The sequence below is a fragment of the Idiotropiscis lumnitzeri genome, chromosome 10 (assembly GCF_059441095.1).
Source record: "Idiotropiscis lumnitzeri isolate Australia: NSW breed Sydney's pygmy pipehorse chromosome 10, RoL_Ilum_1.0, whole genome shotgun sequence".
Classification (NCBI taxonomy): domain Eukaryota; kingdom Metazoa; phylum Chordata; class Actinopteri; order Syngnathiformes; family Syngnathidae; genus Idiotropiscis; species Idiotropiscis lumnitzeri.
The window spans coordinates 10618262-10636810 of NC_142400.1; the positions used below are offsets into that span (position 1 = coordinate 10618262).

Below are 18549 nucleotides of genomic sequence, written 5' to 3' on the forward strand. Positions count from 1 at the left end.
TTTGCAACCCCCCCTTTAATTTGAGCAGTGATTCCCAAACACTGTGGTGAGAGATCTTCAGGTATACTACAGGAAAATGATTTAACTTCATATGAGCTGGTCTGAAAATTATTCACTCACTACTAAAAATATGTTTCCATCTGACTAACCAGCCACGCACCGTGACGGGAAGAACACATTAATATTGTTGCTTTAGTAGTTGCACAATAAAAGTTGACCTGCCCTGAGGCGACCCCATCAGTAATCCACCTGTTATCTGGACAGATGTTCCTCAAAAATATGAGCTCATGTTTTAAGGCAAGCCCCTCACATGGCACACATCTCACTCGAGTCTATTAACATAATCCAGAGAAAATAAGATCGTAGCATTGAGTAAAGCCTGGCACACAATCATTTGGGAAGCAAAAGTATGATGTCATCCAGTAAAAATCTACCATGTGTAGGTGTATTCCACAACAACTAAGTTCCATTTTGCATGCACACCTTCTCCCTGGTTAGTTTGGAATTATTCAATAGCAGGGGGGCGTTCAATGTGGTGCAAACATAAGGGTGGAAGCAGTGAGTATCGCCTCACCAAAATCCCAAATCGACTGCTGTGCGGTACCCATCTTGCCTGTTCTCCTCGCAAAAAGCAGTATCATCATTTCATGTTTTACATCGCGTTTCGCGTACAAGACGACAAGCGAGCCAACTTCAAGTCACTGCACGCATGTGGAAGCGTCAACGTCATTCTGCCACTAACTTCGCACCCACCGTGACAACCCGCTCCCATAATCACAACAAAAGCCACACACAAGGCGTGTTAGCTGGATTTATATTTACCAGTTTGCTACTGTACGAGCGCTGCAGCCATTTATCCGGTGGCGAACGGGCCAGCGGTCCGCATTTCCTGGATTATGATGCGCCGGATGGAGCCGCTCTCCGAGCCCGCGGGTCCTGTGGTGGGAGGGTGGGAGGGCCGAGGGGGGTCAGGGGGCTTCCCGCCGCGGTGTCAGAGCGGACAGCCGGTCCACATTCAGCTGACGGCCACAACAAAACAACATCACGCAGAACACACTTCGCGGCTCCGCACCACCCCGTACGGCAGGTCCGGTGGGCACCGCCCCCCTTTCAGTTTCCTCCAGTGGGCTGTCCCGCTCCCGCCCTTTTCATGAATATTCATGAGCAGAGCTGAGCAGCCACTGGCGGGAAGAGCCCTCCCTGATAATACTTGGCTGTACCGTTACTGTTAGTTCCAATTATTCAACGATGGAGCCGCTGGAAGGTTTATGTGCCGCGTATATCACAATCACATGAAGATCCCTTTCATCTATCTATCTATCTATCTATCTATCTATCTATCTATCTATCTATCTATCTATCAGCAGGAATTTTGGCCATAGAATAGCGAAAAAATGTGAGTAATTCAAGCTCTGCTCAGCTTTTTTTATTTTTTTTAGAAAAGCTTCAAATGTAAATATACCACAAGCGATTATTACCCCCGAAAAACATATACACGCAAGTTATAATTTAAAATGATCTTTCAAAATTCCCTTTAAAGATACATGGCTGACAAATGATTTGATTTTGAAAAAAAAATGCACCACAATTTAATTGTGCGTGTACAGTGTGGCTCCACAGTTTGGAAGCTTGAGCTTTTCAGTTGCGCAAAATCATACACATATGGCTGAGACTCTGTCATTTCTGATGACAGCCCAGGCTAAACTTAGCTCCTCCTAAATATACAAAGACCTTAGTCAACAAACAACTGTCAAGCTGTACCACTATAGGTGAATTTGTGAAATGCAAACCTCAAATCGACGAGGTTTTGCTATAGCTACCTTCCACACGCTCAGTGGTCCTTCGATTAATTACAAAACCGTTATTATAATTCGAGTTGGGGGGGTTGGTAGTGTCTACTTCACATAGATGATTTGTAATAACAACATTAAAAGCAATTTGAACAAATTTATTATTTCTTAAGTGTGTATCAAAGTGTGTATCGAGTGTGTACCCTTCACGTTAGTACCCCAAGAAGTAGTTTTCACTTTAAAAAGGGTTAGTAACCCCTGGCAAAACCTTACACCAGACTAATTCTGCATCAAGCTAGACGATCCTGACAGGTTAGAGTCTGCCAGGCACTATACATGTGACAAAAAAAATGAAACCAACAAAAATGACCTTCATTGTACTTATGTTTATGATATATAAAACATGAGATAGAGTCTAAGTGCATTGTGTGTTTTGCAAACTTCTCATCTACTGAATCTGTGTGGAGCCCCCCTGTCATATTTTGGAGAACTGCATCTAGTTTTACTTTACCTCAGATGACCCATGAAATGCTTGAAAATTCAAACCTGCATTGCTTGAATATGCCACAATAGAATGATATTCCATAAAAAAAAAAAAACATCAGTGTACTTCAGTAGTTTATACTAACAAATGTGATGATGTCATTTGATTGTCTGAGGGCACGTCACACTGCTCTACGGCCTCAAACTAACGGTCTGTTTCTTTTTCGAAACCACTAAGTACAGCAGCTTGTCCATTAATGGGTTAACCACAATGGCATAAGTTGACAGCATACTTACTCATGTAAATATTAAAACAGCCACTTCTCATATTGTCAGCGATGCCTGTGCATCTGCTGTCTCTTTACTCCCGGTCTTGAGAAGAGCACCATGGCAAGAAGGGAAGGAGAAGTGTGAAGGTTGGGGAGTAGTTTTCTTTCTTTTTTTTTTATTTGGTCTAAAAATCGGAGCGCAAAAAGCAAAGATGTGTGGGAGGAAGTGAGAGACAAGAGGAGGCGATGGGAGGCGTGCAGGAAGACGCAGCGGCGTGAGCGTTCCCTACTGCATGCTACAATATGACTCTGACAGGCTTATGTAACGAGACTGGCCTGGCATTTGGCTCACAGCAGACGCCGACTGCACTGACTTATATAACCGCATCAGCTGCGCCTCTGCGAGGTGGGGAGCGAGGGGTGTGTGTGTGATGGTGGGTTAGCATGCATACTGGAAAGTCCTACGAGCACACACACATTGTGATTTCACTGCAGACAGGGATTGCCAAATAAAACATACTCAAAGTTGAAAGGAAGTTCTTTAGGTTATTCACTCTCCCATCAAGCTTTTTTAGATTCCAGATTAATGTTCGACTTGTGCTTCCAGGTCTCATATAGGATGTCATCTATGCACCCCTTCATGATTTTTTCCATCAGTAAGTTGACCATTGTTAGATTCCAGCTTAATGTTTGATAAAACCTGACAGGACACTTACTGGGAGTGGGCCATTTATCCATTTGTCTGTCCGCCATTTGTTCTGTCATCATGAGCCTCCAATTTTGTTCTGCATGATGACAATGTAAAACTAAAATGAAACCATTTTGACATATAAATAGAGGAGGAGACATGGTTAAATCACTGGCAGAGCAGAATTCCAAGTTGACAAAAAGGGTTTTCTTCATCTTCAACTTGAAGGTTCATTCATCCAGTTAGGTAGAGTTTATTCCAAATGACTTTCTCAACTCAACATAACTTTATTTATAGAGCGCTTTAAAAACGACTATAGATGCAATAAAAATGCTGTAATAAAGTAAAAACAGACAATTGAAAGCATAAATCAATAACTGATATTAATTTAAAAAAAACATTAAAACAATGTAGTGTCATGCTGAGTCAAAAGCCAAAGAATAAATGTGTTATGTGCATCAATCTGAATTTCATTCTGTCCTTTTCCAGCCGTCCATTTTCAATACCGCCTATTCAGTGCAGCATTTGATCAAAGTCCAAATATGGCCTGGCCCTTCATTGCTTTTCAGGTGTCTCGGATCCCAAATCAGTTATCGCTCCAGCAGGAGGGGCGATTTTAGGATAAGAAGTTTAGGGGTGAAGCCATACCTGTATTGCAGGTCAGGGATTCCCAACGCTTTCTATGAAGTAGGACTATTTTAAAATCGCAAACCAGAAACGGAGATGCCTGACATTTTCGTTGTGGTATAATGAGCAAAAATTGAGGTCAGGGTAAACCCCAGTATAAAGTGGATGTGCGAGTAAAAATCCCAGGATACTAAACCAAGCACGGTTGCAGAGCCACACTAAGTGGTTCATAATCAGCACATTGCAGCTTCTGATCTCGTATTACAGCGACAAATTGCATCAGATGATAACCGAGGAAATGAAGGTGGGATTTATGACAGCAGAGTCAACGGCCAAAGCAAATGACTTCAATCTTTCCTGGGAGAATGACTGAGCTCACATTTGTAGATGTGGCGATAACAGTGGAAATAAAAGTCGCATTTACGACGTTGAGCTAATTTGTCCTGCATGCTGCTGGCTCGGCTCTCGGGCACTTACATTTCAAACAGTGCAAAGAATTACTGAAGCTCTAAAAACTCATTTTGATTTGATTACAAAATGAGAAATAAGTGAGCGGAGTTTTGTAAAGCTCACACAGCAGATATGAGACGTAAGTGTTTTGTTTTTATCTTCTGGGTTGATGCCACGGGTTTGTTTACTACAATGTCCGTGTGTTTCCGTGATGACTGCAGAAGAGTCGACGGAGCGTCTGACCCAGGGTCCCGGAGCCGCGTACCATACCCATGTGAATGAAGCGCACTGTTGAAAGGGGACAAGACAGGATTTCCAGTCTGAAAAACACTGATTGTTCTTGTTTTGCAGTCGGCCGTTGGAAGGTTACGGAGGGGCGGAAGAGTTCATGCGCAGCGTGTAGACGGTACCGGCGGGGTTAGAGCGTGGTCGTTCTGCTCTACATATTGAGCTCAGTATGGTACATATTTCTTTTTTTAAATTACATTTGACTTTATCTTTGGTAAATGATCTGATGAAATTTAGCTGTATTAAAAATTCAACCTTTATTAATAATCATCCATTGAATATACTATTTGGACTATCATGAGGCTAAATGAGGTTAACCAACCTATTTGAAATGGTTCACTGTATGGAAGCTAAGCTCTACACCACTGCAATCGAGGTCCACAGTCATAAAGTGATGAAAAATCTCTTTTTCGATGTTGCTACATTATTGTATGCTGCCATCACTCAGTTGTCTTCTCCGAAGAGGAGGAAATTAGTGACACAGTGTGACAGTGGCACTATTCAGGACATATGTGGATTAGGTTGAGCGGCGGGTGGTGCTGCTGAGAGTTGCTGGGAAGTCAGCCTGCAGAACAGAGTGTGTCATGTGCAACTCCAGACATTGCCAAGTGCACTGGGCCACTATTATGGCAGCCAGAACCAACAGGAACCTCCCTCGCAGCCAGACAAGAAGGGAAATAACACCATGGAGGCTGAAAGCACTGCCTTACAGTACTTTGCAATGCAAGCGAAGAATTACGTCCATTTATATTTAAGATGGGGAAATGTGGTCAGAAAGTACATTTAAAAAGTCTGCCCACTGAGTACCCTTAGATCTAAACATGTAAGCCCCAATGTGGCCCAAATGTGTACCACATGATCAAGGCTCAATGTAAACCTAAAAGCAAACACATTTGCATCATCTTGACAGCATAGATAAGAGAACTTCAAGTATAATCATCTGCATGGCTGAATCACTGGTAGAGCAGAACTGGATGTAAAAAAAAAAAAATAAATAAATAAATAAAATGAAAAAAAAAGTGACACCCTGACATGAGTATTCTTGCGAAATGAATGCAACGCTAAAATATAGTGAGTCAAAGTGTTTTATTTTTAATATTAACCAACGTTCATACAATGCATGAGCTTTTGTGTTACAATACGGAATAGCTGACCTCACACCATTGTGTAGGGCACGATAAGCATGCATCAGCATTCGAAATCCTTAATGAAACGAGAACAACAAGGCACTTAACATGATTTTGAAATTTTCCATTTTACAAAAAAAATAAAACTTAAAAACTAACAAGGCTTTAAAAATGCGATTAAGTCGGGTGATGATTGGGAAACTGTACAATACTTTGAAAATGCGTATAAAATATGTTGTGTTCACAAGTTATTTCATTGATTGGGCAAAACAAGTGTTGAAATAAAGTAAACTATTGCACACAACAATCTACATGTTTACATGAGGAAGGGGAGGGCGCAGGGGCACACTTCATTCATAGTGAAACATAGCCAACAACAACAACAACAACAACATAATGACGCTTACTTTATAACCACCAGCAACAAACATTAAAGCAATGACAGCTTTTTTCCCAAACTGGTTTGATTGTTTTGCACATTGCAGCTGAATTCTGAATTGTTTGCAAAGGATGACATATGCATGAACAGAGGGAGCCCCATGCACATCACGTGAGGACGGCATGCTGCCAAAGATCAATACGTTTCCCTGCTTGCTGCTATGCAGGTACAGATGGTTGAGCATGGCTGAACAAGGGCAGGCACAGTCAGACATGGAGAAGCTGTTGCATCAGGGATATATGACCTTGACCAGAAAGATCTGAGATTAAAGGGCCGATTTCGTAGTTCTCTGGTTGTGCAATGATGTGCTTGGTTACAGTGGAGTTGCAAAAGGGAACCCTCGTCAGATCTGCGGGGTGTGCCATTTTATTCTTATCTCACTTTCGCACGTCTCTCGCGCAGGGGCTCGAGAGGAGGTTTCCCCACATTGCCCCTAGCACAGAAATAGTCCTCGAAATAATCAAAAGGGACGTGGTTAACAGGAAGTCTGGTGTTTCTGCTCTTCGGCATGACATCTAAAAATGAAACATTTGTGGTCTTGCGAAAGTGTCTTGTCTCTGAGCCTGCTTGATAGTCTGGCAGCTCATGTACAACTTAATGATAACAGCCCACACAGTCACGCCATATCAGGCGGCAGGAAGAAGCCTATCAAGGTGAGTCATGGGAAAAAAAAAAAAAAAAGGAATAACGTGGTGGGGCTCAAGCTCCCATTAACCTGGCCCATTAATAAATGCAGTTGATTATCACAAAAAGTCTTCAAACAAGTCGAATGACAAAGGCAAAAACAACATTTCAAAGCGTTTCCTGTATTATTTCCACCCCATTTGTAGTATCCAGCCACTTTAAAAATCACTAAAGCCAGGCTTGAAAACAAAACCAGTTGAAAAGAAAAGACTTGCAGCTCAGTTGAAGTCTCTGTCAGGGAAGACAAGAGGGGCGACGAGGGTCCACAGATAGAGAGCGAGACCCAGCCAGCTGGAGCACACCTTCAACCACACGGCCGGCATGCTGCTCCGCATAGCTTGGGTGGTGGTGTCAGGCCTGTGAGAGGCAAAATCACCGTTAAGTGAAACAAGTTCCAATATATTATTATTTTTATATAAGCAAAGTGTCATAGAAGGCCCTTAAAGGAAATTGCCTTCGCAAACCAAGGCCCTTGTGCACCCTCTGGTGGACAGTATTTTAGGTAGCGTTAAACTTAACTATTTGCAAAATAATCTAGTTGTGGTTTTCAGCTGAGTAAAAGAGGTAGATTTTTTTTTCTTGTGTGGAGGGGCATATGGCATTTTTTATTTACTATTTCTATAATAACAAAAAAGACAATAGTTTGTTGTATATTTAAACTGTAAACTATCAATATTGGCAATTCGAAACATTCAGGTAGGGCAACAATTACATTGTTCAAGAGCAAATTTTAAAATTAGAGATTGCTTTATGTGTTGTTATAATGTATTTTTATGTTGATTTTAAAAATGGCCTTACATTTCAGGTTTTTGACATATTTCAATTTTTTTTTTTTTTAAATTGTTAAAAGGTTGCACAATACGGATTGTACGGTGCATTGTAATTCATAGGGATGACATTACGAGGAAAAAAAAAAATCACTTGTTGATGAACCTAAACCTTAATTTATAAATATCACTAAATTTAATTTAATACATACACTATTGATTTCATACCATTATTATGAATGTGTTATGTTCTAGAGAAAGCACAGATTTGGAACCAGCGCAAACAACAAACAAAAAATGTTGCGAAAACTATATGCTGATTAAAAAAAAAGGGTTACATTAAAAGTGTGTTGACCGGCATCATTCACATTTTTCTCTAGTTTGGCTAGGGTTCCTCATCCCCCACGAGTGGCCATCTGCTGGCAAGTCATACTTACAGGTACCAGTTGGTGAGAGTCATCATGATGTACAGCGACGCCAGAGCCAGATGGAAGTGGAAGGCCGAGTAGTTATAAGTCACCCCGTCCTCCTCATTGTCCACGGCCCTGCGCACGCCGTCATCTCCCAGGCTCTCTCCTGCCTCAACGCCACCCTCCTCCGTTTGCAACAGCTTGTTGACCTGAGTGTTGCTGGATGAACGAATACTGGGACACAAGGAAGAACAGGTAGGCTCGAATATAACAAAATGTGACAACACATACAATGTGTGGAGACACCGGACTCACCTAGCATAGAGGGTGCAGAAGAAAAAGATGACCAAACCAACAATGCTCTGAGCATCCCACCACTGCAAGTGGCCTGGCGTGGACTCAACAGAAGGTGTGGGGGTGCTGACATTCGACACGAGACTCAATAGGCTCGGGTTACACTTGCGATCTATGACATCAACCCACACACAAAAACAAATACGCATACACGAAATGGATCAGAGGATTGTGAAAAACCCGCAGGGTGCTACTTTACAAAACTGTAGAACTATTTATGGGCTATATCATCAGCTTCACATTAAGTAGGGATATTAAAGCAAAAGTCAAAAATTCTTTACAATATGTACCGGGACTATATGAGGCCACGAGTCTAAACACTGCATTCTTAAAATGGCTTTTGTGGAATAAGAATTAAAATGCAGAATACACCCTTTTTCAGTCAATCAAGGAGGCTGACATCTAAGTGCCAACGGGCACCCCTTGACAACATCACGTTAGCAAAACAGGGAAAACAGATGTGCTGTGATTTTCGCAAGGAGCCCGTGTATACGTTGACACCTTCGTTGGCTGTAAACAGGTGGAGTAGTATTTTTAATTCTTATTCCGCAAAAGAAATATTCATCAGAACCATGTTTAGACTAACGGGGGCATGTAGAAGATATTGCAAAAAAAAAAAGAAAAAAATTATACTTTTGCTTTAACGATTTGCAGTAGTATGACATCAAATAAGACATAAGGACTGAAACGTTAAAGCGCACAAAAGGAAGTCTGTACAGTAACATATTCCATACCTGGTTTAAAAAAAAGAAAGTAACAGTAAATCAGTGATTCTCATAATTTCTCAGCCTCAAAAGACAGAAATAATTTAGAAAATGTGTCTTACACTTACAAAACTGACATTACTGTAAGTTTATAACTGGCAAACATTAAAACGTAGAGATGGGCTGATGAAGCTTTACAAAGCTTATGAAGCCTTTGCCATAGAGTTGGAAAAAGAAAGAGCCTCAAAATCTAGTAAAGACCACACCAGTGGCATCTGGTGGTCAGCTAGAGTCATAGCAGCTACAATACTCAAAAGTAATTTGATTAAATTATTTGTTTTCCAACATACAATAGAACTTTATTTATAAAATACCAGTAAATGCAATATTGTTATCTATTCGATTTTAATCAACAAGATTATGTAAAAAAAAAAAAAAATGCTGCAAAACAAGATGACAAGATTTCAACCCAAGTCATCCAATGATGACGTAGAAGTAGATAAAAAAAAATGTTACGTTCCCCAAACATTTTCTTTGCGTGGGGGACCTAAAATGTATTTATTTTTTCCTTCCATATCACATTAGGATTTCCGTATGGAGGATGTTGTCAAGTGTTTGGCATCTCCTTTCAGCAGTTGACAACTTGGCACAGCGCCAAATATTTGAATCAGTTACGTCATTTCCGTGGTCTCGTGGTGTGCATGACGCCTCATAACATCATCAGCATGTGATCACGGAGATTTGACTAAGTTGGATATCAGGGATAACCAGGAATCCACTGAACTGAATTTAACACCAACACCATCAATAATACCAATCATGAATGACTCTGCATAAATTGTAAATTAGACACCGCAAGACTCACTTGGATTGTTGGTCAGTGCGGACCAAGTGACGTACATGGTGTAGAGAGAGATGAGAGAAGCCTGCAGCATGCCAGAGTAAGGTTGGGCTTCCTGCAAGCAACACAGCAAACATACATTAACACTGAACTTTATGATGTGCAACAACAGGCCACTTTAAGTCACATTCATTTATTCTATTTCATGGAACAGGCACACATAGACCCGTTTTTCTCAAAGCTGTTTATTAATGGTGGTAATTTACTATGTAAATGCAACTTTTTGCTTTTTAATGTCATCTGATTTCATGAAGCAACATGAGGATATGTTGAAAGAAGTTAGTTACCTGAACTTTGGGCAGGATGGAGACTATAGAGACGATGATACAGAAGATAAGGTTGAGGCTAATAACAACTTTGTGCTCTTTGCAGTCATCCGGCTGCGTGTAGTAAACATAAAACAGCACGACGGCGGTGAATGCCAGGGCGTAGTTCAGGAAGGTAAAAGACAGCAGGCCTGGGAATCACATGAAGATGCGGGTCAATAAATGTGGATGGAACATTTACAGCACTTGATTGACGTTATGGAAGACATCAGAAATTAAAATGCTATACCTGCATACCAGCACTTGTTGTCATTATTTTCAGCATTTTCTACCCACGCTTTGTTCCAGGAGTGGGCAAAGTCGATGAGGAGAATGAGTTGAATGATAATGAATAAGAGGGAACCCACCAGTCCAAAATAGTACCACACTGTGAAGCAAAAAAGAAACAGGCACAGATAATACCAACACGCAATTGACCTTAAAAAAAAAACACATCAGCCTCAATACATTTAGTTCTCACCAGTATTGAAAGTCGGATCAGAGATGAAAAAAGCTCCCACTGTAATCCCAACTAGAATCAGAAATTTAAAGAACCAGAAACTGAAAAGTAAACAGTGAAGAACACACATTCAGTACAGGAGATAGAAAAGTCAAAATGCAAATACAGTTTTCCATCCTGCTTTCATCTATTTTAAACATTTGATACAGTACAAATATTTTTTCTAACATGCATAATTAACTCATTAAATGCCAAGATCAAGTTGTTAATTAGAATCAAAACATTCAGTGCCGAGGTGAATTACGTCATTTTTACGTTTGTCATGAAGAGTGTGATGCGGTTCTCCTTTAAATTCCAAGCACTTGAGGAGTGATAATGAGCTAAGTGGCGAACAGAGGGTAGTGGTGCAATGTTTTAGATTTTAAATCACTTCTTTTTAGCCAACGGTTTACAGTAGAGGAAAGAAAACTTTACTCTCTTGGCACATGATAGCACTCAAGAGACTTTCAGACAAAAAAATATGCCAACACTCAAACATCAAACTTATATGTACATTTATCATTCAAAGTATGCGTTATGATAATTAGCATTAGCATGGATGTCCGCGTCATAAAGAGATCAAAGTTCAACAATGATTTTAGGATTATGATGTAGGATATGATATTAAGATGAGGTTGTCAGTGTGAGCAGCCACTAACAGCTGACAAGCTCGTTGGGTAAGTAGACCACATTGCTTGTATATCACTAAATTGATTATTTTTCAATTAAAAGCCATTCCTAAATGTTGTTTTAGCTATTTTATAGACTGAAACTACTGTTCTGCTCTTAAGGTGTCACAAAAGAAAAAATATTAGCATCAAAGTGACTCGGCTGTTGAACAGAACTGTTGGGCTCGATATTTTCCTATAGAAAAACCTGTTTTCCCCACGTATTATGTGAAAAGCAACTGAATTTTGTTAAATGAGTTGAATACGGCTGAAACCTTTACCCGTTTTGAATAGACGCACGCGGGTCTTTGCTGGTCCTGACGCGGATCATAATGATGAAGAAGAGAAAGAAGAAGCAGGTCATAGCAAAGCAAATGCGATACACAGATTTGTAGCCCACGATGACATCACAGTCAAACTTGTTTTCAATGCCGGGTATAGTGCTTCCGCCCTGGCAAAATCCTGGGATCTGAAAGACCCAAAAATCAAATCAATACATCTAGATGTGCAAAACACCGTCAAGAGTATAACTTGAAAGCCAGGAATAATTGTGTTCCAACAACAGTTCTCACTTTGCGCAGCTGAGTTTCCATTCCGGGAAGGATCATAATGGCTGACACCAAGGTCCCCAGCAGTAAAAAGAAACTGAAAACCAGCCGTGTGACAGTGGAGTTATTGGAGGAGGGACAGCAGCCACACAGCAGACATGGTGCGGAGCCACAAAGACAAGAAGCCTGCAAGATTGGTGAAGACACCAAGTAAGAGACAACACTTGTAGCTTTAATTTGACACTTCAGCTTAATCATCAACGAGTAACACTTGCACAAAAACAATTGTATTACAATTGAGATACAAGGATTAGATGATACATTATGTAAAACCAAGCTAACTTGACTGACAGATAATTGTAACGACGAGTAGACAATGACTATAACAAATACGTCATGTTACAACCACTAAGATCGCCACCTGTTGGTCATTGGTCAGAAGGGCGTTGTACAAATATTTATAATCACCGTTCGAGAAAACGATGGTATTTTTATTCCGTAAACGAGATAGAGTTGTGGAGCGCAAATCTTAAATAACACGGTGGTCAAAACAGATACTATAAACGGTTCAAGATTGGGTTAATACCCAATTAAATTTTATTGAATCGCCGACAGCTAGCTTGTTAAGCTAACTTCCGGGAAAACTTGTGAATCAGATATTATTTTTCTTTTGTGTAAATTTCATCAGGTATCCCATGTAAATTATTTTTTATAGACGCATACACATTTTTCCATAACTCGGTTCTCAACACCAGTTACTTGAATTTTAGTCGTTGGTCGGTGGCGTCGCCGACTGGTTTTGTTGTTGTGAAACCGCGACTGACTTTAGGCTAAAACATTCAATTAAGACGACAACATTGAGACGAAAATACTTACACAGCTGGCTAAAGAACACAATGCCATACAGGCCCCCATGATGACATCAAAATGTTGAGATTAGTTGTATATTCTCGCTGCTTGTCGGGCACAGCTATCTGAAGACAAAACTGGGTGAATGTCGTTTTTGTTCCTGGAGGATTGCAGAAAAGTATTGAGCTAAACGTTTCCACCTACTGGCCTGAAGAGTGAATGACTGGCATTTAAACAAGCTGTTTCAATTCGTCAGCTAACCGGTGAGGGATCACAAAGTTAACAATCTAAATAAAAACAAGCAAGTGCAGAAGAAACTGTGGAGACAGGCGAGCCGTCATTATGCCCGTTTTTAAATACAAAAAAAGTATTAAAACGCACAATATAAAGTCGCTATTACAAGGATAGGCAATTTACACAGTACCGCCCACTTCCTAACCAGATGTATGACAAAAATGCAATTTTAAATCTGAATAACATACGTGAATTTTTTCATAATACATGTCTATATTTCTACATTTCTACATTTAATTTTGTCTAATGTACTTCTCAATGCACGTGTATATGCTCAAAAAGCCTAACCCAACAACAAAGTCCAAATTGCAGGAATAAATACGATGAAATCCACATTATTGCTTTTTGAAATATTGCGCCGACCACATTTTTAGAAAATACTTTAAATCTGTAAATGAAGCCCAGAAAAAGTCAAACGTTAAATGCTCTGTTAGATTTTACCTTGGATATAGAAGGTCAGTGTCAGTTTTAGCAGGGCCACCTCAACATGTTTCATTGTGGACTGACATGGACGTCACCTAAAAAGGTTTACATTGCATTCTGCATCAATACTACAGAAAACACTATAATACTCACCAGAAACAAACCACAAACACCACCCGGATGAGTTCAGACGCAATGTATCCATCAAATGACATGTCAAATCCAGAAAACATTAATATAAAATTTAGTCACCAGAGATGCTGATTACTGTATGTATGTATTAAGTATGTGCAGATCGCTTCAGACCTGTTTTTCTAATCGAACCTGGCTTGCACTGATGGAAAATTGTTGTCATTGAGGGCTAGCTCTCTGAACATCTAAGGATTAATTTGAAATCTTATTGGATGAAGACACAGTCCCATGGCTCATATACATAAAGTTACAGTTCAGCACTATTGATTCTGAAGGTCATGCATTTAAGCGTTACTTATTCTGAAAGTCGTGCAAATGTTAAATTGATGTTACAGTACATATAGACTGAAAATAATAAAAAAAATAAAATATAAAAATCAAAGATTTCCATACACGTAGTGGAAGCAGTATAGCCACGAGAAACGCTTTAAATGACAATAGGCTGTTGAGGATCGGATAATGGACAAATGGTTGGAATACAGTACATTAATGTAATTTCATTGAAGAAATAAAAATTTAGGTTGCAAAGCAAAGTTTAACGTAAATAATTTTGTATAGTCAGCTATCATCACCTGTGGTAATATCTGTTCGCGAACTACGTACACTAACGGATTAAATAATAGTTATTTTTATTAATTAACATGCGAACGTGAGGGTAAATCAACACAGTACTGTGTACCCAACTAAGATATTTACCATCACCTTTTTAACACAGTTTTGTTACAACACGGTGATGTCAGGCCTGTAAAAAAGTTAGCGTTTCATTTTGGGTAGAAGTGAGATTTATCCTGTGACGTCTCTCTTCCAACATTGTTGTTAAAGTTAGCGTCACGGCTCCCTCTGATTGGTGGATTTGGTCCAATCAACGTCAAGAGATGAGAAGACGTCACGCATCTGATTTTGTGCGCGAGGCTGCTCATTTGGCGGGTTGAATACAGACAAAAACGTGCGAGTAGATTCTCATTCAAGCACTTCAAACACGGGTAAGTGAAAACAATACGCTGGATGAGTGTTTAAGTAGGCTTTCGAATCGTGCTCTCAATATGTCGAAAATCTTCAAGGCTATAACTGGCAACCTTGGCGACTTTTAAAACGAAGTCAACTTCAGGTAATGGATTGGACCGTTGGCATGGCTGCCGTGCACACGACATGGCGACGATGGAACGTTACACCTGGAGCGAAATGCCACTTTTGATTGTATTTGCCCGTCTGGCTTTTAGTACTTAACTCTTCAAATGTACTCTCCACGTCTTTGTGAAAATTTGTTTTACTTAATCTATCACCTGTCCATCGTATGTTTTGTAATTGCCAATTATTTGCAAGCTCCCATTGTTTGTCTCAAACCTGCCAACAAGTTGTTGCATCGATGAACTGTTTCTACTTGCGCCAAATTATATGTAACCACAGTTGTGATTTGAGTAGTCTTTCTAACATCGAAGCATTACCAGGTGTTTATTTGTCGTCATATTAACAATATACTGGACTGTGTGTATGCCATGCTTCGGTTCAGGAGGCCACAACTTGACTTCTTTTTACTCGACTAATGAGCCGTCAAAACACGACGTCTTCGCTGTTTGAGCACATTTGCTGCACTGATGCGTCTGCAGAAAAGCAATGGAGAACTACTCGTTGTTGTTTTGAATAGAACATGGTATGTGACTTAATGTCGTGTTTATTGTTTCCATTAGTGGTTCCAAACAGACAACCTCATCTGAAATGGCACACGTTGCAGGTGAGTGCAATATAATGGACTGTCCTGTCATGCGATAATTTTTTAATAAAAATGGCATTTGATAAGTATTTTGTTTGGAAAATCAACAGGAACCTTGAATTATTAACTTGAATTTGCTCCATCTAAGCAGTCTAATAAATGAATTTATCAATTTATTTTAGAAAATCAACGGCACCCCTTTTAAAGTGATGAGCTCGATATGCTGCAGCATTAAATCACTTGTGAATCTGTTATGCTTCTGACATGTAAAAAATTACAATCAAAACAAACTTTACCCCTTGGGAATTAGGCTTTGTAATCTTATTTTGATTGGAACTAGAAAAACAAGTTGCCTTGGCACATCTGAGTAGATTTTCTTTTGACCTCTCTAACAAAATGACCCTGAATGATAGCCAAAAGCTATGTTAACCCCTTAGTTACGGCCAGTTGGTCAGTGAGAATCAATGGTTGCTCTGTCTTCTTCTGCAATGTAGAAGCAGCAGAGTTACTTTAACTGGTCAGTCGTGTGAATCTTACATAAATTGAATTTGGACAGTTGTTAATCTTGTAAAAGTCAATGTGTCTGGTTCAAGGGAATGACATGTACATTGCTCACGCATTCAGCTTCAACACATCTGGTTTTGCAGACATTCAAGTTAAGGAGCTGAACAAGCGTGCATCAGGTCATGCATTTGAGCTCATCCTGAGACCCACCTCTCCTGATGCAAAAGTGCAATTTCCACTGTCCCCTGTGAAAAAGAAGGAAACGTCGCTGGATGAGATTCTGAAGAAGCTGGAGGCTGCTGATGAGAGACGCAAGGTATCTTCAACATGATTAGTTCAACGAACTGGATGGACATTTGACTGCATTTAGTTTATCAACTATGGGGAAACTGATCAATTAATCGATTGATTATTTAACAGCTCATTTGTTTATTCATTTGAGATAACAGAACATGATATGAGTGTTTATTCAAGCGGTGGATGACGGGCGCCTCACAGTGCAGAGGTCATGGGTTTGAATTCAGGCTCCAGCCTTCCTGTGTGGAATTTGCATTTTTGCCCATGCCTGCATGGGTTTTCTGTGGGCGCTCGGGTTTCCTCCCACATTCCAAAAACATGCATTGTAGGTTAATGGAACACTCTCGCCTACTGCCTGAAGGCGGCTGGGGATAGGCTCCAGCACGCCCTCGCGAGGATAAGCGGTTGGGGTAATTGTTGGATGAAAAGTCTTTGGAACACTTATGTTGAAGTACAAGGTGGGGGAAAAAAATGGTCTATCATGAGGTCCTACAGTAAATTACTGGCGTCGTTGAAACCTATCTTTCAATTTGAAAAAAAAATAATAAAATATATATATTTAAAGTATTGGCCCACTACTGTGGGTATGTTTTAATTTTTATTTTTTTTGACCCATCTAAAGTCTTGAAAATGGCCTAGTCATTTACAATACAATGTTAATTGTTTGAACAAATTTGTTCTCTTAGGTGGTGGGAGAGCTGCCAAATGTTACTTTTGTTACGCAAATCACTGAACGCTAATTCATTACACTGGTTGTTCCAAATAGTTTAAAATACCTTGGGTCTAAATTTACACTAAAGTGCATATCTGAGAAATATTTCCCATTTTTGAGCTCGACAAAGTCACTAAAATCCTTTTTGATTATAAACCAACAAGTGAATAATCTATATTAATCAACATTTGATATAAATTATCATTCTAGCTGCTTTTTTTTTACTTCCTTTTTGGCGCTGACAAGTGACACACAGTCCACATTCTTGTGTAAATAAATATATATGTGCATTCATTGTGTTCGGTATAAATAAGAAAATGGAAATCATTTTAGAGCTGCAAGGATTTTTTGTGAATTATGCTGGTATAATGCAAATGCATAAAGGCGTGCAAAGCATAACCACCTGCCTTGCACTTGTCTGACTCAACGTTATAATTTTTTTCCCCCCCAAAGAACCACGAGGCTGAATTACTGAAAAACCTAGCGGAGAAACGAGAGCATGAGAAAGAAGTGATCCAGAGGGCTATAGACGAATGCTGCAACTTCAGCAAGAATACACTGGAGAAGCTCACTCAAAAAATGGTGGCTGCACAAGAGAGACACAGGGTATCTTTACAAACACAAGTTGTTAAATGAAACAAATACTGGACTCGTTTAACAAAATAAAGGAAATTTTACTTTTTGCCAGATCCACGAGGCTACAGTGTTGAAAAATCTCGCAGAGAAAAGAGAACGTGAGAAGGAAGTGCTTCAGAGGGCCATGGATGAAGGCTGCAACTTCAGCAAGACCACCCAGGAGAAGCTTACACAGAAGATGCTTGCTGCGGAAGAACGATACAAGGTAAGTTAAGAAACATGAATTGAATGAAATAGCAAATCTCTAGCCAAGCTGAAACTCTGACTTGTCTTGGTTAGAGCCATGAGGCTGAAGTGCTGAAGCAATTGGCTGAAAAACGAGAGCATGAGCGAGAAGTGCTCCAGAGGGCCTTGGATGATTGTTGCAACTTTAGCAAGACCACTCAGGAGAAGCTTAACCAGAAGATGGAGGCAAACAAAGACAATCGCGATGCCCAATTGGCTGCTCTCGAGAAGAAACTCAAGGATAAGGTATGTAAGGGTGATGTCGCTTATTAAAATTGCAAAAAAAAAAAAAGGGCCAAAAAATCGGTTGTTTTTCAAACAGGACAAGAAAATTGAAGAATTGAAGAAAACAAGGGACTGAATGAAGACAGAAGAAGAAACTTCTATTTAAGAAACTGTATTCGTACAGCTTCAAGGATAAGCTTCGCATTACGAATTTCGTAATAGTTCCAACTTAAGATTTAGTTTCTCTTTTATGCAACTAGTTCCTATTGGCAGCTGATTACACTGTTGTTTGTGGTGTTAACTTGGTTTTTCTGTTTTCTATTGTTCTATTGGGCATTCCAATTAGTATGCTGGTCCAGACATTCAGCACTTCTCTTAAGTTTTATTTAACATTTCAGGTACTGTTCTTTATTTTTCTATTTCTTGTTGGCAATCATTTACTCTAATAAACTTAAGATGACTTGATTTGGTGGTACGTAC

General features: G+C 39.8%; 3 protein-coding genes across 9 annotated transcripts in view; 1 reads left to right on the forward strand and 2 right to left on the reverse strand.

Annotated features, from left to right (window-relative positions):
* The window catches only part of hivep3b (HIVEP zinc finger 3b), a 53164-nt gene extending 52073 nt beyond the window's left edge, over positions 1 to 1091 (reverse strand). For all 5 annotated transcript variants that reach the window (XM_088306074.1, XM_088306077.1, XM_088306076.1 and 2 more), the window contains exon 1: positions 823 to 1091. The gene's annotated coding sequence lies outside the window, so the exon portion shown is untranslated. The remainder of the gene's footprint in view (positions 1 to 822) is intronic.
* A 4573-nt stretch (positions 1092 to 5664) lies between these two features.
* On the reverse strand, positions 5665 to 13065 carry serinc2l (serine incorporator 2, like). The gene is made up of 10 exons (XM_088306326.1): positions 12878 to 13065; positions 12026 to 12187; positions 11735 to 11922; positions 10768 to 10847; positions 10537 to 10674; positions 10269 to 10438; positions 9946 to 10036; positions 8338 to 8488; positions 8050 to 8256; positions 5665 to 7202 (listed from the first exon to the last, which is right to left on the reverse strand). The coding sequence occupies exons 1-10, from the start codon at positions 12914 to 12916 to the stop codon at positions 7064 to 7066; spliced, it is 1365 nt and encodes a 454-aa protein (XP_088162452.1). The 5' UTR covers positions 12917 to 13065; the 3' UTR covers positions 5665 to 7063.
* Positions 13066 to 14612: 1547 nt separating this feature from the next.
* Positions 14613 to 18534, forward strand: LOC148329138 (stathmin-like). 3 transcript variants are annotated; one of them, XM_088306328.1, is made up of 7 exons: positions 14613 to 14742; positions 15448 to 15491; positions 16118 to 16290; positions 17437 to 17589; positions 17672 to 17824; positions 17899 to 18090; positions 18167 to 18534. In XM_088306328.1, exons 2-7 carry the CDS (start codon positions 15476 to 15478, stop codon positions 18203 to 18205), a joined length of 726 nt encoding a protein of 241 aa, XP_088162454.1. In that variant the 5' UTR covers positions 14613 to 14742; positions 15448 to 15475; the 3' UTR covers positions 18206 to 18534. The 3 variants fall into 3 exon arrangements, with proteins under 3 accessions (XP_088162454.1, XP_088162455.1, XP_088162456.1); XM_088306329.1 differs by lacking the exon at positions 14613 to 14742 and adding an exon at positions 14774 to 14867; XM_088306330.1 differs by lacking the exon at positions 14613 to 14742 and adding an exon at positions 14933 to 14956.
* Positions 18535 to 18549: the final 15 nt, after the last annotated feature.

Coding starts and splice junctions, on each gene's coding strand:
- LOC148329138 (XM_088306328.1), top strand. Junction 17,590..17,671: donor CTGCACAAGAGAGACACAGG/GTATCTTTACAA, acceptor ACTTTTTGCCAG/ATCCACGAGGCTACAGTGTT. Junction 18,091..18,166: donor AGAAGAAACTCAAGGATAAG/GTATGTAAGGGT, acceptor TTTTTCAAACAG/GACAAGAAAATTGAAGAATT.
- serinc2l (XM_088306326.1), bottom strand. CDS start 12,916: ATGGGGGCCTGTATGGCATTGTGTTCTTTAGCCAGCTGT. Junction 12,188..12,877: donor TGTGTTCTTTAGCCAGCTGT/GTAAGTATTTTC, acceptor CCAATCTTGCAG/GCTTCTTGTCTTTGTGGCTC. Junction 8,257..8,337: donor TTCTGCACCCTCTATGCTAG/GTGAGTCCGGTG, acceptor CTTGTGTCCCAG/TATTCGTTCATCCAGCAACA.